This window comes from Nuphar pumila, chromosome 10 (genome assembly GCF_984573655.1).
Source record: "Nuphar pumila chromosome 10, dmNupPumi1.hap1.1, whole genome shotgun sequence".
Taxonomy (NCBI): Eukaryota; Viridiplantae; Streptophyta; class Magnoliopsida; order Nymphaeales; family Nymphaeaceae; genus Nuphar; species Nuphar pumila.
The window spans coordinates 111,525,744-111,552,789 of NC_143258.1; the positions used below are offsets into that span (position 1 = coordinate 111,525,744).

The following is a 27,046-nucleotide window of genomic DNA, read 5'->3' on the forward strand; positions in this document are numbered from 1 at the left end:
ATGAACTGAAAACGGGACCATTTATTTATTTGGATTCTAACAGATCTTGATTTTAAGCAAGAATGTTTGAGTCGAAACAACAATATTGTCAAAATCGGTCTGAATTGGCCGATTCAAAACAAGGGTTGATTCGACCCCTTGCCCGAATCGTCTGAATTGGTTGATTTTTCATTGAATCGGTTTTGATTAAAAAAGAAAACAACAAACATGTGTTTTATTTAATGGGTTGTGATGCTACTTTATTAACTTTCTTTTAAAATTTCATCTTCATGAATGTTGTATATATTGGCATCTATCATTTTGTTATTTTTTTCATTTATTTTCTTACAACATTCTGTTTTTTTTTTTCTGTAAAAAAATAAATTGTAAAACGTTTCGATTAAAAAACAATTGCGATTAGATTGTTTTATTTAAGAAACCGATTCACCTAGTGAACGGATTTTAACAACATTGCGAAACAGGATCTTCTCCGAACCGGATCAAATCCATTTCCATTTTCACAGGCAAAAAAGCATTTCAAGCCCATTTTACTGGCTCTACTCTTGCCACCCGAAGATCCGACAGGGGGCCCAAGTCCAGATTCATGGATCCAGACCAACCGTGCCAACAGACAGATCCGGATATGGATTATCCAAAATTTTGCCTCAGCGCCAACACTTTATACCCCATTACCGCATGCCAGTTAATCGAGCGAAGTGCAGAGCCTGACGACGAACCGCTTTTCCCTTTTGGTTCTCGAGAAGGAAGGAAGGAGAAACGGAGAACGGATAGCAGGCATCGATCGATGGCTGGCATCCGTCAGAAGCTCGATCGGGTCGTCCGCCTCCACGAGGAGTTGAAATCGGCGTTCCGACTCCTCGAATCGCACGTCAAGGCTGGCCTTCTCCAAGTAGAACCCTGTTAAACTCTCCTCCTCCTCCTCTTCTTCTTTTTCGTCTTCGTCTTCACCCGATCTTGTTCCAATCAGGAACGCGGAGAGAAAAAGAAGTGCGATTGAAACGAATCGATCGGGTTCCTGCCTTTTGTTTCAGGCCGAAGACATCTTCACGTCTCTCTCCGTGCCGTTGATGCGCCTCGTGGATCTCAAATCGGAGGAAATGGCCAAGGAGGGAACGTCGTGCAGGATCGTGATGATGCAGAACATCTACAAGGTAAACGATTTTTTCCTTTCATCGGTTCCTTCTCTCGTTAGCCGATTCAACAAAGAAATAAATCCTATCTGAAGAAAATTCATATCTGTGCCGGATTCCGGCTAGATTTCTCCGGAGTTTTCCCAAAACAGGGAAATTTGGCCATTTGAAATCTTATGATGAACAACAGGGGGGCATCTTTCATCTGAAAAACTAGGGAATCGAAAATCGTACCTGAAGAAAGCACGAAATCGAATCGCCGATCACGTCGCCGGAGTTTTTTTTTTCTTTCGAAAGGGACGGGATTTCAGTATTTTGAATTCCTCCGATGACGAAAATGATCGTTTTATATCACGAGAGGCAGACAAGTCGCCGTTCTCCGGCCGAATTTCTTGGTGAGATTCCAGAAATTGATAAAAAACGGAGCACTCAGGCAGTTGAATCCCTTAAATGACGAAAATGCCTCTAGTGTTCCTATCAAGTATCGATTTTTGCACTATGGCATGGAGGATTTGAGGATATTTTGTCACTTTTCTATTTTATTTTTTTGCAAATTTCCTGCGGAAATAATTGTTTTTATCTATTTTTAATTAGTTCATTCTGTCTGTTTTTACACTGCAATAAAAAATTGACCTTGGAGGGACTCGAGAACTCAATGTGAGCGGGTCGGATCCACACTTGCCAAGAAACGTTTTCAATCAACCCAAAATTTTAGACACGAACTTGAATCAATTTTAAATGATTAACGTGAGTCATCAGGTTCGGGTCTATAGTTAGGGTGGGGTACATAGACATGATAGTCCTTATCAATTTAGGCATAAATTAAGGTTTGGTTCTTCACTGGATCAGATTTAAACCAGATTGGATAAGTTCAGATGCTTAACAGTTCGAGTACAACCCCTATTCGGACATAACCTGATCCACATTGGGTTCGGGAATGGCCTTATCGAATCTGGATCTAGTTGGCTTCTTGCCCCCACTGGATAGTAATTGTCATGTAAGATCTTAAAGTTTTTAATCAGATTCAGGTTTTTCTGGGTGGGATATGGAAACCCCAAAAGGATGGGGCATTCCAGATAATTGGATCTTGTAAAGGCTTTATCGAGTGACCGTATCTGGGCAAATGGTAATTGGACCGTTGGATGTCCAATCCACAAAACGAATCCCTTGACTTATATAACAATGTATCCTATTAATAATAGCGTTTGGATAGGGATATGAACAGAGCAGATTTGGTTCAGCTCTACGCACAGCTAAATCCAATCTAATTGGACTTTGCATAATCAGATTCGGATCTAGATGGAAAAAGCTAAAACCGAATGCTGATATGACTGGCTTAACGTAACACTTACATTTATTCAGATTCGGATATTATACCTTGTACAGATTTGATTATGGATTGGATTCCTGCTGAAAATTTGACTAAGCGGATTTGGGTTTGGTCGGATATCCAACCTGAATCTCAAACCCTATTGGGATTTGGTGCAGAATATTATATCTTATACGTAAAAGCTAAACTTGTTGGATCTGGACTCGTTATTAAAATCCAATTCCGAATCCGCTCAAGCAGTCTACAATCAGGTCTGATTCAATAAATGCCTACATCCGAGCCAAACCTGACCGTTTAGTGCACATGAACCAACACCGACCAGGACAGGTGCGGCTCTGTGCAGCCGAGCAGCTGAGATTCGATTCTCAGGTCTATTTGAGAGGGTTTCTCAAAAGTTTTGTGGTGTGGGTGACAGGAGGTGGCTGCGAGCAGCGGGTCAATGGCCGAATCGGAAACTCGGAAGATCGCTGAAATAGAGAACCGGAGATTAAGACAGATCGTCTCGTTCCTCCGAACCACCGAGTCGACTGTCAACGAACACTTGGACGCGATCTACCAGAAGGTGGCAGACCGCCGGTCGTCCCTCCATAGGACCCACCAAGCGATCGTGACCCACTTGGCGAAGGCCGCCCAGGAGGAGGCCGCGTCGCCACCGCTGCTCTTGGCCATCAACGTACAGCGGGCCACCTTCCGGAGCTTCGACGTTGCCCTCTCGGCGGTGGCGGAGGAGGTCGAAGCGGCCATCTGCCGCATGGCGGCGGAGTTCTGCAGCCCACTCCTGGGGTTCGCCAGGGGGATGAAGGCCGACGGGGTGGCGGAGGCCGCCCGGCGCCTCCTGGTAGCGGTGGTCGAGATGGAGGCGGTGGTCGCGCGGAGAGGGTTCGAGTTGGAGGAGGCGAGGAAGAAGATCCGATCCGAGGAGGAGGCCAATCGATCCGCGAGGAGCAGGCTGGTGGAGTACGAAGAGGAGGTGAGGAGGTTGCGGAAGAAGGTGGAGGATTGGGAACATAGGTTCTGCTGCTACACCTTTGACCGAGTGGGCGACTCCGGCCAGGTGAGAACCATATTGATCATGAGTTGGACCTGGCACAGTTCCGAGCCTTGATGAATTCTTAATCTTTGCTTTTTCTCATCCTCTTGGTTGTGTTCCTTCCTTCATGTTCCAGCATGTGGTGGTTGAGAAGCGCCAAAACCTGGAGCTGGACGACAAGCTGCTCTGGCAACTCTTGAAGGACAACCAAGAACAACTCAATGTCCAAAGCCAAAAGAAGCTCACGGTGGTAGCAAATCACAGGGACAGCCATAAGGCTTCTTCTCAGCAGGATGTGGAGAAGGACAACGAAACCCACGATGTGAATGGCGCAAGAACAACGGTGGTGAAGCTACCCGCATCAATTAGGAGCTCCTCCAATCAACACAAGCCAACGCTACCTCTCACTGAATCAATGGTTGTAAATAGAAGGCCGGTTATCCGAAGCTATTCCCGAGGCTTGCTTCCTGCTGCAACGCCACCATCCATCAGCCTGCAGAGACGCTCTTCCCCTTCTCTGGTGGCCATGAAGGGTTTGTTTGGGAAGCGCAGGGCTCCTCAGGGTTGACGGTAGGTCCTGACTCCTCTCCTCATGCAGTTGAGTTCAGTATGCTTGCAAGTTAACTCATTCGATTTGATCAAACTTGCTGATGGCTGCTTCATTTGCTCTCCTAATCGGCTGGTTAGGTCTTGGTGAATGTGTGGAATTTTAAAGATTGTAGTATCATAGAGATCAGTAGCCATTCTAGGCCCCGTTGTACAGAGATATGGTTTCAGCAAGTCCACTCAGGTTTGCAACTTGTGCTTCCGGGTGTTTGTCGACAAACACACCAGACTTTGGGCAACACAGCAACTAGCATGACCAAGTAGGCGTCTGGTTCAGCCTGACTTAGTAAAGTTTGAAAGAGTACCTAGCACTGGTAGGCTATACCCCATCACACATTAACGCAAGTACACGAGAGTCGAGACCGATTCCCACAAACAAATCTGGTCCTACCCCAGCTTCATACCCTTCTGTGTGCATCAGATACTGGTTGTTGGATCAGAGCCAACTTATTACGTATATGATCACAGGTTGGTTGTATTCTCAATCTATTTTTTATCATATCAAATAGTACAATATAAAATTAGTTTGCCACCTAACTAATAAAAGTTTCATGTTTAACCGCTCATCGTATCAATACCTCAGTTAGTGTCCGTCTAGTTTGCTGCCTTCGTCCTTGAAGATACCTCCTCACCAAAGGCTAGGGGTGGCAATCGTGTCGGGTTGACGGGTCAGCATACCTCAACCCGAACCCGACCCGTTTATTAAACGGATCGGCTGTGGCAAACACGAACCCGACCCGTTTAATAAACGGGTAACCCGACACGACCCACCAACCCATTTAATAAATGGGTTGGGTCGGGTAAACGGGTTCTCAGGTTCGCGGGTCAGGTTGACGGGTCGACGGGTTGGGTTGGCGGGTTGACGGGTTGGCAGACGGGTTGGCGGGTTGGCCCACCCGCCTAACCCGTTTATTAAACGGGTCAGCCGGGTTGGCATACCCCCAACCCAAACCCGACCTGTTTAATAAACGGGTTACGCGGGTCGACCCGTTTATTAAACGGGTTGGCTTAAGCCCAACCCGAACCCGCCTAAGAGGCGGGTTGGCGGGTCGTGTCAGAAATTGCCACCCCTACCAAAGGCCTAAGGGCCTGTTTGGAATCTCGGCGTTGGGATGGGCGTTTATGCATTTGGTGTACCCGAGGCAAAATCTTGGTCAAACACTCATGGTCGTCCCGTTTGGAATCTGGGTGGGTGCTAGGATGGGCGTTTATGCATTTGAGATGGGAAGTGAGGCATTTTTTTTTCTTAAAGGCAAGCTGGGATTAGAGGACCCTACCAGAACAAGAGCCATACAAGCTTTATGGCACCAGAGCCACTCTTCATTTTGATTAATCTCAAACTGCCTCATCTATCGCTGGCATGGCCTTTGTGTTGGCTTCTTTTTTGGTGTGGAGAAAGAAAAAAGACACCTTGCCGTTGTCAGAAGCACTTTAGAGAGAGAGAGACTCTGTTTGTAAGCGGGTGTTGGAGAGGAGTTGGGAGGGATGATAGGAGTAGAAAAGAAAATGGGTGACGAGGCTGGACTTATCAATTACATTCTCACTTGGAAATGGCTCATCTCCACTTTCTTGTCCACCCTCAACATAATTCTCATCTCCCTAATCAGATCTTTCCCAAACACCAGTGACGATAGGTGGTATTAATTAAACCTTCACTAAATTTCATCTTATCTTTCATCTCCGGCTCCCAAACTGTCGTATAAAGTAACCCATAATTACCCATTACTTAGAGTATCTATGGAGGTTTCAAAGAATAAAACGGCATAAACCTCGATTTCTTAATTAAGCTCTGCTAAATAAATTACTCAGTTAAGTTGATCAAGTTTAAAGTGCTTACCTGAACAAGTTCTCAAACAGTCAAGCACCTATTTAAAGTTTTTGATATTATTATTTATGAGTGGTTTCTTCCGAAAAAAGAAAAAGATATTATGAGCGATTAAATGTAAAATGTTAATAAATTAGAAAGCTAAATGTAAATTTCTCTAAAAATAATAGGAGATTCGGACATCCTGAACGGATCTGTTTTAGATTTGGATTGGGACTAAATATTTAAAACCCAAATTCATCCATATTCAAATAAATTATGATTCAACCCTTATTAAATCTATGTGCACCCCTACGAACTATATAAGGGAGTGCTCATCTCAAGGTTACTGAAAATTAACTTACATGTGGAAAACCATTTCTTTGAAACCATTTTCAAAACCAACAGCTTCTACTTTCCCAAGGTTGACATTGTGACCAACAATCACAACTTCAACTTTCTCAAGCTTCTGCTTTCTCAACTCTGACCAAAGCAAACATGAAAAAAATAATGATATTATCAGTTGAAAAATCTTGGAGAATTATAAATCAGTGCATCTTGGACCAAGTTAAAAAAAACAAAATTATTTTATCGAGTTTTAATAACTATTACATCAAAGAGTTTCAAAATATAATAAGAAACATCAAATCAAATAAAGATGGACCCACAAGGAAGTAGTGAACACCACTACTCCTGTCCTAGCACCCCGCAACAACTCCCAATCATTCTTCTTGACCTGAAAAATAGTAATTATTTTGAGAGGTCAAATTCCACGAGTCCCAATAAAAATCCCTTTTCAAAACACATAAGTAAAATACCAACACATAAGAATATAATAGAGTTTATACACAAACCATAAATACATTGAAGTTGAGAAGAAGAATATTTAACACATGCATAACAACATGCATCTCATTCTTGTAAGCAATGTCATAAGCAAAATGTAAAACTATGCAATAATGATTTTGTTTTACTTGATTAACCCCATGCGGGCACACACACCATTCAAATACTTCGATATAGATGAGATCAACTGATGATCTATTATTCTTTGAGTGGCTTAATACCCCAGTTAACTAAATCAAATTCCAAAAGCGACGGTATAATGATCGAGAGATAAAAGGATGCATCCGAGTTCTGCAAAAGTTTTTGGACCTACCCAATTAGGATTTAATTTTGGGAATAATTCATATGTTCTGAAATACCATTCGACGAAATAATTCATTCACTTGAGCATAAAATAGTAAATGTGCAAACCTTTTGAAAATACACTCGCATCTATTGTTTAACAAGAAATGACGGCCAAAACTATCATTTTCCCACATCTTTGTGTCATAATAAGCATGTAGGATATGTATTAAATCAAACTTATGCATATTGGACCATTAAACATGCACATTCAACAAATAACCAATCATTATTTGTATTATTTTAAAGCTTTCTCCTTTGCGGTAATGGAATGCACAAAAGAAATATATATATATATAGGCTTATCATATGCATATATATTTTTAGCAAACCGGCTATGATGAACCGGTGCCGGTTTGATCGCACACCATCACGGGTAAACAAGGTATGCTATTTGAAAACTCACTCATTTTTTTTGTAGGGACTGCAGCAGGGTGGATTGTTGTTGACGACAGGCTGCTGTAGCAGTCCTCAAGGGCATGCCAATAGGGTACCTTTACCCTGCCGGCCTTCGGTTATAGGAGAAGAACATGAGCTAGGATCATTCGATCCTAGCCTGCTGTTGCACCCGAGGGAGCAGCAGTAGTGGCTGCCACCCTGCTAACACAACAGACTCAGCCTACTGTGTTCAGCAGGCACCAAGTCACCCAAACAGAAGCAGTCGGCTTGGCTCAAGCAGCCCAGCCGGTCTGCCACTATTCACTATTTTTTTGACTAATTCGATAGACCTCAAAAGCCCTGTGACTGTGTTTGTGAAATCAGCAAGTAGCCACGATTGGGGTCATGATAACCCCAGTCAACTATGCTTAGCAGGGTGCGAGACGCCCTGCTGCACACAGTGGCAGACGGCCACTAGCAGCCTACGACAACATGCTGAGGCCTAACAGACCCCAGTCTGCTGCCCCTTTGTGCTGATGGTAGCTGCAACATCGGTAGGGTGCGACATCCCCTACCGTGCACATTGTGCTAGTCCAAAGAGCTAACCCATGTCACTCGATCCATACCGAGCCACACCGAGTCACATGGGTAAGGTTGGATCAGATTGGGCAAGGACGGATCAGACCGACCAAGATGGTTGAGTCTGATTTCCGCTATTGCCACAATTAGGAATAAGGGTTGGGGTCGAGCTGACCTCGACCAGTTCCCGATATGACAAAGTATATATTTTGAAATCAATTATAAAAACACAAATTTGTGCAAGGTGCATGTGTGTACACATTAAAGTGTAAGAACTACAAATCACAATATGAATGTATTGCATATGCATACAAATCTTTTTATAAAGCATTACTAATAACATGCACCTAAAGAAGTACATATGTAAATCAATGATATTTCATCAAAAGAAAAATGCTCAGATTAAACACATGATAAGGCATAAATAAACATTTAATCTCGTTTTTTTTTTTAAATGATGATTAAGAACAAAATAACCCTTATATGCCGAATACATGTATTCTAATAAGGTTCTTCTCATCATCTATATATTCCGAAATTCGAATCTCATACAAATGTCATGGGATTCGAGTGCCCTTAATACATTGTTGATTCCACCAAGAAGAGAGGATCAACAACATATCGAAGTACGGTCCAACATAGTCTCACATGCTGGCCTGATACTTAGGCACACTTGAAAAGAGTTCCTACCTTGGCATAAAAAAATAAAATGAATCTGGTTCTAGTCATGTGCATGAATTCAAACAACCCACCGAGCTCCAACAATGGAGTTCTTCCTCTCAACTGTGCAATGTAGGGGAGAGAGAGAGAGAGAGAGAGAGAGAGAGAGAGAGAGAGAGAGTATTAGAAAAAGAGAGGGAGGGGCACCACCCTCTTTCCCTTCCGACCTTTCAGTCTCACAAGGTATGTCTCCTTTTTATTTCTTTCCCATCTTTTATCTCTAACTTCCTTTTTTTTTCTTTTATTTTATGGTATATAAGTTTTATCATTATCTTTCTTTCCACACACACACACACACACACACATATTGAAATATAGATAGAAAGAGAGAAGAGGTTGATCCTCTCTTTGAAGGCAAGTGGGTCCCACAAGGGGGCGACCTGCACTTGCTTAAGTTATCACACTTCATTTCCTTTATGTTTTAGGAAAACTATATTAGGTAAGTGATTACCCTAACCTAGAATTTTAGGAAATTATGATCCTATCATATAGGTATTAATTATTTTGAAGATATGATTTATCTAACAAGGTAAGTGGGTCCCACAAGGGGTTTAAGCTACCCTACCTCTCTCTCTCTCTCTCTCTATATATATATATATATATATATATATATATATATATATATATGTGTGTGTGTGTGTGTGTGTGTGTGCTTCTTCTTATTATTCTCAAGATTTTGAATCCTCATCTTTCATATTTAGATCAGGATCCAAATTTGATCATTTCCATTAGAATTGGGATCAATCCCTATCTAGTCTTGGGTTGGATTTCAGATCCTCGTGAGATCCAAACCTAGGTACTAGATTCAATTACTATCAGTATTGGATCCCAGACCTACCCAAGGTCTAGATCTGATCTTCGACCCAAACACCAATCTAAATGCGGGGGATTCAAATTTCTAGTTTTAAATTCCTTGAACCCTTAATTTCACTAGATCTCACGATTTAAATAATGACAATATTATTATGAAATTTTGCATAACCTAGTAATTAAAAATTTACAAAATTCATATGTCTTACAATATGGGCGTGGAATAAATCTAGATGATGGGATGTGATTAGGTGAAATAGTCACAAAAATAGAAGATAAGACTGAAAACAATATCATAAGACATGAAGAAGAAGCGAATTGGATATATACAATCTGGTACATGTATATATATATTTGTTTTGCTTATTTATATTTCTTGAAATACTATTATTGGGGATGCGATGTGTGAATGCAGGTCCCATTTTTTGAAACAATGTTAAATTTTGATATGCACAAATGACATTTTAAGCATATGTATATAATTTCATAATAGACTAATGGCTAAAGTATATTACTTGTGTAAGTGAATGTTTTTCAGTTATAAGAATTTCTAATATGGCACCTAACTATAAAAAATATGTTATGTGCATAGGTTTGACTATGACATTTTTGTTTCGAAGTACATAAAGTGTTTATGTAACACCCCAAAATTATATAAAAAAATTTAAGATTTTTTTTAAATGCTAATAACACAGCGAAATGAAATCTTTTTAAATCCGATGCAACTTTTGAGCGAGTTATAATAACTCAACTCCACGCACACTAATGCTAAGCAATAACTTTGTAATTTAATATAATTCTATGCTTAAATAATTCAGAGTTTACATTTCAATAAATAAAAGATAACGGAATCCAAAATTTATGTTGGATTCCCCAAGAAAGAAGAACATGATCATCCACCTGACGCCACTGAGCAATCCTCCATCACCCTAACCTAAGTGCTACTCGTAAAATGTTAAAGTAGGGGCGTCAAACCACCAGCCCAGTAGGTTGCACCAACTACATAGCAAGAAATAAGCATTGGCACAATTGCAGATAATCAAATGAATCATGCAATACCATAAATCAAGACAAGCGTAAATACATTATCACAATCAATTTTAGAACAATTATGCTACAATGCACAAATCTGAAGTAAACCAATAAATTTATCCACAGATTGTCTCAAAACCAGTGATTCTATATTAATAATTTGTTTCTCTTTTCTAGTCCTAAAAGTAAACTCTCAGGTTCTTAACTTCGATTCAACCAATTCAATGAGGTGTCTATTATGCCATGCATTTTATTAGCTTCATCTATTAAAAGAATTTGTGAACTCCCTTCAGAGTTTACACTAGAGTGGTCTATGATTGAGAGACTCTCCTAGTGGTCCATACGGAATCAATTTCTACTATATAGAGATTCGGGACATACCACCTAGGTAACACGGTAGTCCGCCCCCCTACCACAGGAGATTGGGGACCAACAAAGACACCTATCTCTCTAAAGTGACAACGATCGTTGTCGTGTTTACCACCACCCTCTCCAAAGTGGTCCTGAGTTTGAATGGGTTATAAGTGTTATTTAATTATTAGGTACATGAATTAATTTCAAGTGCTCTCAGTACAAGGGCTCGCTAGCCCGACCTTCACTCATGAAGATTCTATAACACAATGTTATTTTAACCAATTCAAACAAAGTTCAAATCCCATCTCTAGGTGACTTTGAGTACGGCCTCCTTGAGGCAATTATGTGATTATGTGCATGGTTGTCCAATTTTTTGTCCTTCGTACTTCGTAGGCACCTATAAGTTCCATCAAACCCAGGCTCACTCTTGAGCCATGTTCATGCTCATTCTACATATTCTTTAATGTCCAGCATACATCATACCATATGCACACCTGCTTACACAAAGGCTACATAGGCAATTCAATCCCGATCATGCCCCAATAAACAAACAATATTTGCATCCATTTATTTTTTTACAGTTCATGTCTTATGATGCATCGTGCTCATTAATGTAGTTAACACATACATAGTTATCAATAATGATTGAACATGCAATGCATTAAGTTATCATGCTTATCCACTCATAATCAAGATTAAGTATCCATAACATGCTACAATAATATAGAAAACAACTAGATATTTACACATGATAATTATGAAATTCGAGTCACTGCTAACCTGATTTTGTAAAATCCACCGAGACTCACAAGTATGTGTTTTAACTATCAAAATTTAACTATCAAAATTTAACTGGGGTTGCCCCAACATGTCAGGGATACAACCTAAGAAACATAACATTAAAATTAGTTTTAATAAAATCAAGAAAATTCTAAGACTGAATCTTGTTCAGAAAATTTTATAAACCAGTTTTTGCATTTTGCAAAAAATCCATCAACTTTGGGAATTTCTTGGGACCTATTATTAACTTGTTTTGCAAAACCCTTTTTACCAAATCTTTCTTTATATGTGGTCTATCACCCAGATTTTTCATACAATTAAATAGATAGTTTTGATTTGGTTTTCTTAACTATCAAAACAATTGGTCAGAACAGTCCTATGACTAGAGCTAGAAAATATTGCTCGGTTACAGAGGGCATAACTCCCTAAAAAGGGACTCAATCTGGACTAATTAAGAGGCTTAAGTCATGCTTCGGATGTGTCACACATCTCACTATTTTTATTTTCTTTTTCTAATTCGTATTTTAGGAGATATACATTTTCTTCAAAAACTTGTCAGGTTAGAAACATGACAGTTTCACAGTCAGTCCTACTATCTGGGCAAAAAACTTATGCCATGTTTTCTCTCTTTCTAACTTCCTTTTTTTTTTTCCTTTTTTTTAATGGTATATAAGTTTTGTCATTATTCTTATTTCTGTATATATATATATTTTGAAATATAGATAAAGAGAGAAGAGGTCAAATCTCTCTTTGAAGGCAAGTGGGTCCACCAGGGGGCAACCCACACTTGCTTAAGTTATCACACTTCATTTCCTTTTTGTTTTAGGGAAACTAGATTAGGTGAGTGATTCTCCTAATCTAGAATTTTAAGAAATTGTGATCCTATCATATATTATTTATTTATTTATTTATTTGTAAGATATGATTTATCTAACAAGGTCGGTGGGTCCCACAAGGGGGGCAAGCCACCCTACCTCTCTATATTCTATATATATATAATGATTTTTATTCTTATTATTCTTAGGATTTTGAATCCTCATCTTTTATATTTAGATCAGGATCCAAATTTGATCATTTCCATTAGAATTCGGATGACTCCATATCTAGTCTTGGGTTGGATTTTAGATCCTCCTGAAATCCAGATCCATGTACTAGATTCAATTACTATCAGTACTGGATCACGTACCTACCTAAGTTCCATATCTGATCTTTGACCCAAACACCAATCTAAATGCGGGGATTCAAATTTTTAGTTTTAAATTCCTTGAACCCTTAATTTCACTAGATCTCATGATTTAAATAATAACAATATTATTCTGAAATTCTGTATAACCTCATAATTAGAAAATTAAAAAAATTCCATGTATTACATCTTTAAAGGAATTTTGTCTTCAAAATTCAGGTCTATTCAAACAAGTCGGGTTACTTCTCTTGCATTCTTGCTTCCACTTCCCATGTGCATTCTTTGATGCCATGGTGTTGCGATCGTAATTTGACCAAAGGAATAGTTTTGGTCCTTAAGACTTGTTCCTACCTGTCTAAGATTTCCAATTTTCTCTCCTCCATCTTCAAGCCTTCGCGTAAATTCACATCCTCATACTAGATTATGTGTGATGGATAAGGTTTGTACTTTCACAACATAGATACATGAAAGACATTGTGTATCTGTGAATATTGGGAGGGTAATGCCACTATATAGGCAGTTTCACAATACGTTCTTGTACCGAAAATGGTCTGACATATATGAGACTCAGCTTCCCTTCCCAAATCGAAAAACACTTTTGGTAGGAGATACCCTAAAAAAGATGGAATCTCCCACTTCAAGAGTGAGTTTCCTACGCCGCTTGTCCGCACAACTTTTTTGTCAACTCTAAGTGATATGTGGTCTATCCCTGATCATCTATACTTTATGCATATAGTGTTGTTGCACCATCGATGATTGCAATGTTCTCTCATGAACTTTGTCCTAGTAAAACAGAGATCGACACAATCGTCAATACAAGGCTTTATATGGTGCCATATCGATACTTACATGGTAGCTATTATTACATGCAAATTCTGCCAATGCTACATGTGTATCCTAGTCACCCTTCCAGTCGAGAATACATACTTGCAACATATCATCGAGCATTTGAATTGTTCTTTCTGATTTCCCATCCGTCTGTGTTTGAAATATGGTATTGAATTTCAACTTAGTTCCCATTGACTTCTGCAATTGACCCCAAAATTGTGATGTGAAACAAGGATCTCGGTTTGATGTAATTGAGACCAGTATCCCGTGCAACCTTACGATCTCTTTGATGTATAATTCTGTAAGACTTTCTAAGGGTTGATTGACTCGCACAAGTAGGAAATATGCCGATTTGGTGAGTCTGTCGACAATCACCCAAATTGAATCATGTTGATATCGGGACTTGGGTAAACAAGATACAAAAACCATCGTAATATCTTCTCATTTCTATTGAAGAATTTTCAGTTGTTGCGTCACACCCCTAGACCTTTGATGTTCAATTTTGAGCCGTTGACATGTCAGACATCTCAAGACATACATCTCGTGTCAATATAACAGGCAATATTAAGTCAAATTCTTGAATTCCACTAGAAGACACTTAAAATTTAGTTTACCTGGCAATGTTTCACAGCATCTCATTCCACCAATACTTCCATTGTAGGCCCTTGTATATCTTTGTACTACTTGGTTGTATGGTGTATCTGGACTTATGAGCCTCTTCTAGCAGACCTTCCTTGATCTTGGGGTCATTAGGGACCCAAATTCTGTCATTTATTCATAAGTTTTCATCCTCCTTTAGCCTAAATGAGGCATTTTTCTGAAGCATGAGCGCCTTCAGTTTCATGTATTGAGGGTCCATCAGTTGTGCCTCAATGATTCTAGAGGTGAACTCTAGCTAAATGGTCAGTTTGGATACCCAAATTACACCTGATTCATCTAAGGCTTTCAATACATAAATTCTTCCAGCATTCTCCACTCGTGTCCCACTAAACAAGATAAAGTATCTCCCCGCCTTTCAGCTAAGTACATCAACTACGATGTTGTCCTTTCGAGGATGGTATGAGATACTAAACTCATAATCTATTATAAACTTGAGTCAACGTCATTGTTGCATGTTTAGTTCTTTTTTGAGAAATATGTACTTCAGACTCTTGTGGTCTGAGAATACCTCAAACTGTTCTATATATAAGTAATATCACCATATTTCTAGTGCAAATACGATGGCCGCCAACTCGAGATTGTGAGTGAGATAATTCTTCTCATGAGTCTTTAATTGTCGTGACACATAGGATATAACTTTTCCGTATTGCATCAGGACACACCACAAACCAGTACTTGAGGCATCGATGAAAACTACAAAACCTCTATGTCCTGATGGTATGATCAACACTGGGGCTGAGGTGAGCTTTTGCTTCAAGTTCTGAAAGCTTTCTTGACACTTATTGTTTCATTCGAACTTAGTGCCTTTTCTCAATAGCTTGGTTATGGGCAATGCTATTCGTGAAAACTCCTGGATGGAACGTTTGCAATAGTTTTTCAAAATTTAGAAACTTCTTATCTCACTTACGCTCTTCGACCGCTCCCAACTCAATACTAACTCTACCTATAGTATCATATAAGATTATTGTTAGGGTTTTCAAGATTCTCAAAATTTTAAACTTTTAAAGGTTCTTTGTTGGATGTTTACCTTAGTAGGGTCTACTAACACCCTATCCTTAGAGATTACGTGACCCAAGAACATTACTTATTCAAGCCAAAATTTATCCTTAGAGAACTTTTCATAAATTTGGTGATCATGAAGTGTCTCCAAAATGATTTGTAGATGATCTCGATGTTGCTCTATATCTTTAGAGTATATCAAGGTGTCATTGATGAATACAATTACAAATGAATCGAGATATGGGAAAAATACTTGATTTATCAAGTCCATAAATAATGATGGAGCATTTGTGAGTCCGAATGGCATACCTACGAACTCGTAGTGTCTATATCTGGTTCAGAAAGTCATTTTCTGGACATCCTCATCCTTAACTCAAAGCTGATGATAACCCGATCTGAGGTTGATCTTTAAGAACACCTTCACATTCCATAATTGGTCGAACAGATCTTCGATACGTGGTAGTGGTTACTTGTTCTTCATCGTGGCTTGGTTCAACATCTTGTACTCGATGTATAGTCGTATTGACACATCCTTTTTCTTTATGAGCAGAACATGCACACCCTAAGGTAATACATTGGGTCATATAAAACTCTTATCCATCAACTCCTACAGTTATCTCTTCAACTCTTTGAGCTCAACCGGCATAATTCGATAGGGTGCTTTGGAAATTAGCGTAATTCTCAGTACCGGTTCAATACCAAACTCTACGTCCTGCGTTAGAAGAAGTTCAGGTAGCTCTTTCAAAAATACCTTTGAAAATTCTAGAACAATGGTACATGTTTTGGATCCACCACTCTCATGCTAACCAGGAATGTAGTACATCATTTCATGATATATCTCTGGGCCTTTAATGTGGAGATGACTCAACTCTTCAAAATAGATCTTGAGAGTCTAAACTCAATTTTTGGACATCCAGGTCAAGACAATACAACTTTTTCCTCACGACACATCACACATGCATATTGTTCATACAACTAGTCCATACCTAAGATCACATCATAATCAGTCATGTCGAGCATGATTAGATCAACAGGTAAACTATGGCCCTCTAATTCGATGTTTACATTGGGTACATACGTCATACACACTAAATTAAAGCCTATCAGGTTATATACATCTAGTGCATGATTCAACAACTTTACATGTAACCTAAGTTGTTTTGTAAACTTAAATACTATAAAAGAATGTGTTGCTCTGCAATCAAATAAGGCAAGTATCACATGTCCAATGACAAAGATTGTACCTTATACTAAGTCGCCCTTCTTCAGTTGTTCGATGGTAGTGGCATATACTCGCTCCTAAACCTTCTTCTATAGACAATTTGCAGTTGTGGTTGTTGATGTTGATGTTGATGTTGATGTTGATGTTGTAGTTGCAGTTGCAGTTACAATTGCCTTCCTCTAGTGGTCTATCCTTGAGCGTCCACCAATTTTTTATGTAATCCTGGGCATAATGTCCGACCTTGCCACAATAATGACAGGTGTTCATGTTATGAGGACACAATTGTCACTGATGGGTCTGGTGGCACTTTGGACACGTTTGGTTCTACTTATGTGGCAGGCAGTTCTCTTCTTGTTGTTTCTGCTTCTTGTAGGGTGGTTGCCCATTTCTGCCATTGAATGATGGCATGCGGACTTCATATTTGCTACCAGACATGTTGTTGTTCTTCTTCGACCTTTTCTACTCTTTACTCAGAGTGGTAGTTGATTCAATGGCATCATTGAATATAAAAGATCCTTAGGTCAATACTTGGTATCTCAATCCATCCTTGAGTCCTTTGGTGAATTTATTAGCTCTAGCATGATCATCAGGAAAAAGATTCAGGTAGTGATTCTCCAAGCTCCTGAACTTGGTGGTATATTCTACTAGGCTCATATTTCCCTGGGTGAGTTCCAAAAACTCATGTTGTTTTCTTTGTCATAAATGTAGAAGAAAATATGTTTCCAAAAAGGCTGCCATCAAGTTTTCCCATGCAATTTATTCTACTTCAGCGAATCGAACCCTCGGACAGTGTCCCACCACTTTCAAGCATCTCCCTTTAGCCGATATGTGCCAGAGTCAATCTTCCAATCGCCTGGCACTAGTAGAATATAGAAGGCTCACTTGATCTCTTAGAGCCAATTCTCGACCATCTCAAGATCAGTTTTTCCCTAGTATATAGGTAGGTCCAATTTCGGGAACTTCTAATAAGTCACCTGATCATTATGTGGGTTTTCCTGTACTAGTGCTTCCTGTTCGATCCAATTTTGTATATGCATGTTCAATGTTTATGCCAAGTTATTGAGAGCCTCCATGATAAAGCTTTTCTGTTTCTGCCACTCATTGGTATTGTTGGCATTCACATTTGTGTTCACGTTCGTGTTCCCATTGACATTTGTGCGATGACTCATCTACCATATTAACCACCTTTCATAATGAGTGTTGACCATTCCCCGACTATTTATCAATGTTTTAAATAAATAATTTTTATTTTTGAAGATGGTACAATATTAAATTAAATTTGTCTTTACAAAAAGACTATCATAGAAGAATTTATTCATCATGAGTTCATTCCTGACTTATTTCAACTACTAATAAAATAAAAATAATTATTGTCTTTCACAGGCATTGTGAGTACGTTCTAAGGTACTTTCTCGCGTTACTCATACACCTTTGCTTTGGCGGATGTTCTTTCTCCTCCTTCACCACCTTGGCAGACAGGAAAAGTTCCACCGAGTGACTTGAGCCATCATCAGCGAGACTTGCCACTGCAATGCACTTCCTATATGTGGCCTTCCTTATTTGGCAATCCTAGATAGTGTGGTCCATCTCACCACAGTGGATACAACCCTTCCCATTGTGGGGGTATATCTATCCCTCCAGGTGGTGATGACACCACCAACAGTTGAACCTCGGTTGAGTACCCGACTCAGCCACCAATTCGGGGTTGGCACTTTCCTACACCGTCAGCTGTAGGTCTCGAATGGCAGTGGTTTGTTGCAGTACTACCTTTACGAGATCCAATAAAGCCTCAATCAACATATTCATTTGGGTTTCCTTTACCATCTTGCAATTAAGAAACAAGATTTCAATAAAGTAAAAATTTAAACTAAACATAGTTTCTACTTACATAGTGTTGCTGAGTTGCTTGAACAGGTAGTGAGTTCCATCTTTCTAGATTTGGGTTCTGATACCAAAGTTGTAATTCCCAAAATTTAATCCAAATTTTTAGATTTTTTTTAATATACAATAGAAACAATTAATTGCAATTGAAAAATCTTAGAAAATTATAGATCAGAGCATCTTGGACCAAGTTATAAAAAAATAAAACCATTCTATCAATTTTTAATAACTATTACATCAAAGAGTTCTAAAATCTAATAAGAAATATCAAATAAAATAAAGACGGATCCCAAATCGGCATGGAAGAGGTGAACACTATGACACCGATCCTAGCACCTCACAATAACACTTAATCATTCTTCTTGACTTGAAAAGTAGTAATTATTTTGGGGGTCAAAATCTACAAGCCCTAGTAGAAAATCTCTTTCCAAGACATATAAGTGCTAGCATATAAGAACATAATAGAGTTTATATGAACCAAAAATACATTAAAGTTCAGAAGAAGAGTATTTAACACATGCATAAGAACATGCATTTCATTCATGTAAGCAATGTCATAAGCATAATATAAAACTATACAATAATGATTTTGTTTCACTTAATTAACCCCCTGTGAGTTTGAATACGTCAATACAGATGAGATCAACTGGGGGTCTATTATTCCTTGAGTGGTTTAATACCCTAGTTGACTATCTTGATCAGATTCCAAAAAGGAGATATAATGATCGAGAGTTAAACCCTAAAGGTCGAGATAACATGATGCATTCGATTTCTACAAATTTTTTTGAACCTAACTACCTAAGATTTAATTTTGATTGTCTAGGTGTTCTAACTCTTGTGGGTGGAGGACCGTCAAGCTATTACCGCTCATACCATGATAAAGAATGTTGTATGTTTCAACAACAATAACCCACAAAGCTTGTACCATATACCCTCTCTAAGGTAGCCCGACATTGGATGGGTATCCAAATCTTATTAATTTGATTAATTCAGAACTATTTTACCTGCCTCTATTGGGCAACCTTGGGTTTCGAGAACCCAAGTACCATACTGAGGTACACCGAAAACATGCTTGTAAGGCAATATAGTTGACTAATTGAAAAAGATAGCCAGACAACTAGATTTTTATTTGGTATGTTAACAACACCCATCCAGTAGGCTCGTGGTGCATTCAAACCGACGAATGTTGGAAACAATGCCTTAGTACGTTTAAACCGGTCAAATATTATTATTTTATATTATGGATATGCCACTTGTCATATTTTATCTCTTGGGTGTACCACATGCCCGATTTGAGCCAATCACCCAAGTGTGCTCAAATACACCACTGATCAATGTTATAGAATTCACATGTCACGCATACAAAAATCACAAGTTCTCGTGTGGCAATGCGATGGTTTTGCGAAACCTCAAGCTTATTTTCGAAGCTTTGGCGAGATCCTGCAAACACTCAGTGCAGTATAACACACACATATAATATATATATATATAATCATGCATTCAATCGAATAGGGTCTGTGAATGGGACTTGATTATGCCAAATAATTTTTGAAAGATTTGCAAATGAATTAAACATCACATTTCTCATAACATATGTTTCAAAATACCATTCGAGGAAACAATTCATTAAGTTGAGCAAAAAACAGTAAATGCGCCAACCTTGCGAAAATACACCCACATCTATTATTTCACATGAAATGACAACCAAACTATAATTTTTTCACTTGTCTTTGTGTCACCATCAATAATAAGCATTTAGGATATGTATTAAATTGAACTTATGCATATTCGATCATTAAACATGCACATTCAACAAATAAACAATCACTATTTATATTATTTTGAAACTTGCCCCTTTGTAGTAATAGAATGCATAGGATATATATATATATATATATATATATATATATATATATATATATATATATGTATACATATATATTGTTGGCTCATCATATGCATATATATCTTTAGCAAACCGGCTACGATGAACCAGTGCCGGTTCGATCACACACCGTCACAGGCAAATAAGGTATTCAATTTCAAAACTCATTCATTTTTTTTCAGAGACTGCAGCAGGGCGGATTGCTATTGACGACAGGCTGCTGCTGACCTCAAGGGCATGCTGGTAGGGTAGCGTATCCTATCAGTCTTCAGTTATAGGAGAATAGGGGTTGGGATCATTCGATCCCAGCCTACTGCTGCACCCGAGGGAGCAACAACAGCTGCCATCCTGCTAACACAACAGACTCAACCTACGGTGTTTAGCAGGGTTTGGTAGGTGTCGAGTCACCCAAACAGAGGCAGTCGGCTGGGCTCAGGCAGCCCAACTGGTCTACCACATTTCTTTGTTTTCTTTTTGACTGATTTGACACCCCAACAGCCCTGCGACTGTGTTTGTGAAATCAGCAAGAAGCCACGACTGGGGTCATGATAACCCCAACTGACTATGCTCAGTGGCAAACGACTACTAGCTGCCTACAACAGCAGGCTAGGGCCTGACAGACCCCAGTCTGCTATGCCTTAGTGCTTACAGCAGCTGCGACATCGGCAGGGTGTGACGTCCCTTGTCGTTCACACTGTGCCGGTTCAGCCAGTAGACCCATGTTACTCAGTCCACACCGAGCCACACCGGATCACATGGGTAAGTTTGGATCAGATTGAGCCAGGATGGATCAGACTGACTAAGATGGTCGGGTCTGATTCCCTTCATTGCCACAATTGGGAACAAGGGCTGGGGTTGAGCGGACCCCAATATGACAAATATATATATATATATATATATATATTGATATTGAAATCAATCATAAAAGCACAAATTTGCGCAAGGTAAAGTGCAAGAACTACAAATTACAATATGGATGTATTGCATATGCATACAAATCTTTTCATAAAGCATTACTAATAACATGCACCTACAAAAGTACATATGTAAATCGAGGATATTTCATTAAAAGAAAAATGCTCATAGATTAAACACTTGATAATGTATAAATAAACATTCAGTCTCTCTCTTTCTCTCTCTTTTGAAATGATGATTAGGAACAAAACAACCCTTATCTGCCGAATACATGTATTCTAATAAGGTTCTTCTCATCATCTATATATTTTGAATATTAGAATCTCATACAAATGTGGTGGGAATCAAGTGCCCTTAATAAGTTGTTGATTCCACCACAAAAAGAGGTTCAACAACATATATGAATGTGGTCCAACATGGTATTACATGCTGGCCCCATACTCACGCACACTTAAAAAGAGTTCCTAGCTTGGTATTCGAAAATAAAATGAATCTGATTCCAGTCATATGCACAAATTCGAACAACCCACCGAGCTCCAACAATTGAGTCCTTCCTCTCAGCCATTCAATATAGGAGAGAGAGAGAGTCATTGTATAAGGGAGGATTTGAGAGGAGAGTGTTATAGAAAGAGGGAGGGAGAGATTTGGAAGGGGAAGAGGTGCCACCCTCTTTCCCTTCGGTCTTTCACTCCCACAAGGTAAGTCACTTTTTTTTATTTCTTTTCCATCTTTTATTTCTTTTTAACTTTATTTTTTTTCTTAACTTATTTTATAACATATAAGTTCTATCATTATCTTTCTTTCCACACACACACACACACACACACACACACACACACACACACACACACACACACACATATATATATATATATATATTGAAATATAGATAGAAAGAGAGAAACAATGATCCTCTCTTTGAAGGCAAGTGGGTCTCACAGGGGAGGTGACCCACACTTGCTTAAGTTATCACACTTCATTCCCTTTTTGTTTTAGGGAAACTAGATTAGATGAGTGATTACCCCAGTCTAGAATTTTAGGAAATTGTAATCCTATCATATAAGCTATGTCACACAGACTCTTCTAACAAGGCACCGCACCCGCGTCATACCCGCACCCAGGCAGGTGAGACACTTGGACACAACTTCCTTTGTTTTAGGTGAAGTCAACCACATTGAGGTCCATTTATATCCAAAAGTAGATCCAGTTAACCCTAATAAAGCCCATTTTTATCTATATTATATATATAAATACATAAATACATAAATACACACAAATACACATAGTGTTAACTTAAAACTGTTAATATATATATATATATATATATATATATATATATATATATATATATATATATATATATATATATATATATATATATATATATATATATATATATATATATATATATATATATATACATGTGTGTGTGTCCTCCTCGCACCCCTGCACCAAAGTTTTTTTAAAGTGCAGCATCGCCGCATCCGTACCCGTACTTGCATCCACACCTATGTAATATAGCATATAGGTAGTATTTATTTTAAAGATATGATTTATCTAACAAGGTAGGTGGGTCCCACAAGGGGGGCCAAGCCACCATACCTCTCTATATTCTATATATATGTTTCTTATTCTTATTATTCTCAAGATTTTGAATCCTCATCTTTCATATTTAGATCAGGATCCAAATTTGAACATTTCCATTAGAATTGGGATCACTCCATTTCCAAGTCTTGGGTTGGATTTTAGATCCTCCTGAGATCCAAACCCAGGTACTAGATTTAATTACTAGCATTATTGGATCCCGGACCTACCTAAGGTCTCAATCTGATCTTCGACCCAAACACCAATCTAAATGTTGGGGATTCAAATTTCCAATTTTAAACTCCTTGAACCTTTAATTTCACTAGAATTCATTATTTAAATAATAACAATATTAATGTGAAATTCTGCATAACCTTGTAATTAAAAATTTACAAAATTCACAGGTCTTACAATATGGGTGTGGATTAAATCTAGATTATGGGATGTGATTAGGCGAAATAGTCACAAGAATAGAGGATAAAATTAAGAGCACTATCATAAGACACAAAGAAGAAGCCAATGGATACATACAATCTGGTACAGTCAGATGTATATATTTTTTTGTTTTGCTTATTTCTAATTTTTGAAATACAATCATTGGGGATGTGATGTGTGAATGCATGTCGCATTTTTTGATACAATGTTAAATTTTGATATGAGAAAATGACATTTTAAGCATATGTATGTAATTCCATAATAGACTAATGGCTAAAGTATATTACTTGTGTAAGTGAATGTCTTTCAATTATAAGAATTTCTAATAAGGCACCTAACTATAAAAAATATGTTGTGTATAGGTACGACTATGGGTCTATGACATTTTTGTTTTGAAGTACATAAAGTGTTTATGTAATGCCCTAAAATTATATCAGAATTTTTAGGATTTTTTTTAAACGCCAATAACAGCGGAATAAAATCTTTTGAAATCTAATGCAACTTTGGGCGGGTTACAATAACTCAACTCCAGATACACTAACGTTAAGCAATAACTTTCAAATTTAACATCATTTAATGCTTAAATAATTCAAAGTTTATATTTCAATAAACAAAAGACAAAAGAATCTAAAATTTATGCTGGATTCCCCAGAAAAGAAGAACGTGATCATCCGCCAGACGCTGAAGAGCAATCCTCCATCACCCCATCCTAAATGCTACTTGTAAAATGTTAAAGTAGGGGCGTCAAACCATAGCCCTAATAGGTTATACCAACCACACAAACACAAATATCTCTCATAGCAAGAAATAAGCATTAACACAAGTGCAGATAATCAAATGAATCATGCAATACGACAAATCAAGACAGGCATAAATACATTATCACAATCAATTAAGCGCATAATCAATTTTAGAACAATTATGCTACAATGCACAAATCCAAAGTAAACTAATAAATTCATTCATAGACTGTCTCAACACCAGTGATTCTATACTTAATGATTTGTTTCTCTTTTCTAGTCTTGAAGGTACACTCTCAAGTTTCTAACTCCAATTCAACCAATCCAATGAGGTGTCTGTTATGCCATTTATTTTATTAGCCTCATAGATTAGAATAATCTGCGAACTTCTTTAAGAGTTTACACTGGAGCAGTCTGTGATCAAAAGAATCTCCTATTGGTCTATACAGAATCAATTCCTACTATCCAGAGATTCAAGGCATACCACCTAGGCTACACGGTAGTCCGACCCCCTATGACCGGAGACTAGGGACCAATGGAGACACCTAGCTCTCTAAAGTGACAACGGTCAACTGATTGTGTGTACCACCACTCTCTCCAAAGTGGTTCTGAGTTTAAACAAGTTATGGGTGTTATTTGATTATTAAGTTTATGAATTAATTTCAACTGCTTTCAGCGCAAGGCCTCACTAGATTAATCTCTATTAAGAGAGATTCTATAACAAAAAGTTGTTTTAACAAGTTCAAATCTCATCTCAGGGTGACTTTGAGTACGGCCTCCTTGTGGCAATTATGTGATTATGTGCATGGTTGTCCAGTTTTTTGTCCTTCGTACTTCGTATGCACCTATAGGTTCCATCAAACCCAGGCTCACTCGTGAGCTGTGTTCATGCTCATTCTACACATTCTTTAATGTCCAACATACATCATACCATATGTACGCCTGCTTACACAAAAGCTGTATAGGCAATTCAATCCTGATCATGCCCCAATTAACAAACAATATTTGCATCCATTTAGTTTTTTACAGTTCATGACTTATGATGCATCGTGCTCATTAATGTAGTTAACACATACATGGTTATCAATAATGATTGAACATGCAATGCATTCAATTAACATGCTTATCCGCTCATAATTAAGATTAAGCATCCATAACATGTTGCAATAATATAGAAAACAACTAGATATTTACATATGATAATTATGAAATTTGAGTAAATGTTAACTTGATTTTACAAAATCCACCGAGACTCATAAGTATCTGATTTAACTATCAAAATTTAACTGGGGTTGCCCCAACATGTCAGGAATACAATCCAAGAAACATAACATTAAATTTAGTTTTAATAAAATCAAGAAAATTCTGAGACTAAATCCTATTCAGAAAATTTTATAAAGCAATTTTTGTATTTTATAGAAAATCTACCAATTTTAGAAATTTTCTGGGACCTACTGTTAACACGTTTTGCAAAATCCTTTTTACCAAATTTTCCTCTATATGTTAACTCTCACCCAAATTTTTCACAAAATTAAATAAATAGTTTTGATTTGGTTTTCTTGACTGTCAAAATAATTGGTCAAAACAGTCCTATAACCAAAGTTAGAAAACAATGTTCGGTTACAAAGGACATAACTCCCTCAAAAAAGACTCAATCAGGACTAATTAAGAGGCTAAAGTCATGTCGTAGATGTATAAAACATTTCACTATTTTCATTTTCTTTTTTTAATTCATATTTTAGGAGATATAGATATTTTTCTAAAACTTGTCAGGTTAGAAACATGGCAATTTCACAGTCAATCCTGTTGTTACGACAGAAAACTTATGTCATGTTGAAAAGGTCAATTTCGCATGAAAACCTACTCAAATAAAATAAATAAGGGCTTGAACATCAAGCTCCAAATGTGTAGAAAATGATATTGTCCTTATTTATATTTATTGGACTCGTATTCACTAAGTTATCAATTTTTTTCTGAAACATGTCATGTCTAAAATGTAAACAACTTAATAGAAATTTAATTATACAAATCTCCTATTAATCAATGTTAAGCATGGCACAAAAATTAATCTAACATTCTTATTATTTAAACTGACATCATCACTATACAATACAACTATTAATCATGAATTTTCTATGGTAAACTATATGATTTTGAGCACTACTCATTCATGATTCATGAAAATAGCACAACAATTCGATTTGGGCATGCTTCTTAACAAAATTCTAATCCAACTAATCATACAATCACTATATGTAAATTTTGGCTGCTTCCTTTAATAATTGCGAACACAACATAGACGTCATTGTGTCAAGTGCTTTAGCATCTTCTTTCAGCTCAAGAAATCTTCTATTTTCTACAAATGCTTTAAAATGTTTAAAGAATCGCATAATGTTGAGCCTAGAATTCAAGTAAGCTTTCACATAACTGTGTATGCTTTCACTTCACTGTGTAATTTTCACATCTGCACAAAAATGAGCAAAAATGATCCCTTCCATACACTAATGCTCATTTTTCCTTCTCCTTAATCAACCAATCATTGTCTAACAGGTCATACTTGCGCATCGTGCTTTCCCATTTCATTAAAAACGCATCCTCATCTTCACAATCAAGTACACATCTTGCAAACTCATCCTTCAATCCATTCTTGATATTATATACATGATTTAGATTTAATGGAGCAATTTTAAATATGTGCCATACGCACTACCGATGGTGTGAATCGGGCCAAACACGTTTTAGGCAGCTGCAATTGCTTGGTCTCCATTAATTAAGACTATTTTTGGGACACCTTCCTTTCATTGCTATTTCAAATGATTGAAACAATTAAATTAAAGGATTTTATCATCTAATCGTATAAAAGAGTTGCACCAAAAATAATACTTTGCTTTTCACCGCATCAAAGTAGGAAAGGGATACCTAAGCCCGCGATGAGCACCTTTTCTCTCTCATCCTTTTTATTTTCTTGATATT

The 27,046-nt window shown here is 37.8% G+C and overlaps 1 protein-coding gene across 1 annotated transcript; it reads left to right on the forward strand.

Moving 5' to 3' along the window:
* Positions 1-757: 757 nt before the first annotated feature.
* On the forward strand, positions 758-4,266 carry LOC149827921 (uncharacterized). The gene is made up of 4 exons (XM_090018601.1): positions 758-889; positions 1,032-1,151; positions 2,876-3,514; positions 3,627-4,266. Exons 1-4 carry the CDS (start codon positions 785-787, stop codon positions 4,056-4,058), a joined length of 1,296 nt encoding a protein of 431 aa, XP_089874727.1. The 5' UTR covers positions 758-784; the 3' UTR covers positions 4,059-4,266.
* The last annotated feature ends 22,780 nt before the right edge of the window (positions 4,267-27,046 follow it).

Bases quoted from the DNA above. Each gene is read 5' to 3' on its own strand.
- LOC149827921 (XM_090018601.1), top strand. From the start codon at position 785: ATGGCTGGCATCCGTCAGAAGCTCGATCGGGTCGTCCGCCTCCACGAG. The intron at 1,152-2,875 runs GTAAACGATTTT...TGTGGGTGACAG, and splicing joins TGATGCAGAACATCTACAAG to GAGGTGGCTGCGAGCAGCGG. The intron at 3,515-3,626 runs GTGAGAACCATA...TTCATGTTCCAG, and splicing joins GAGTGGGCGACTCCGGCCAG to CATGTGGTGGTTGAGAAGCG.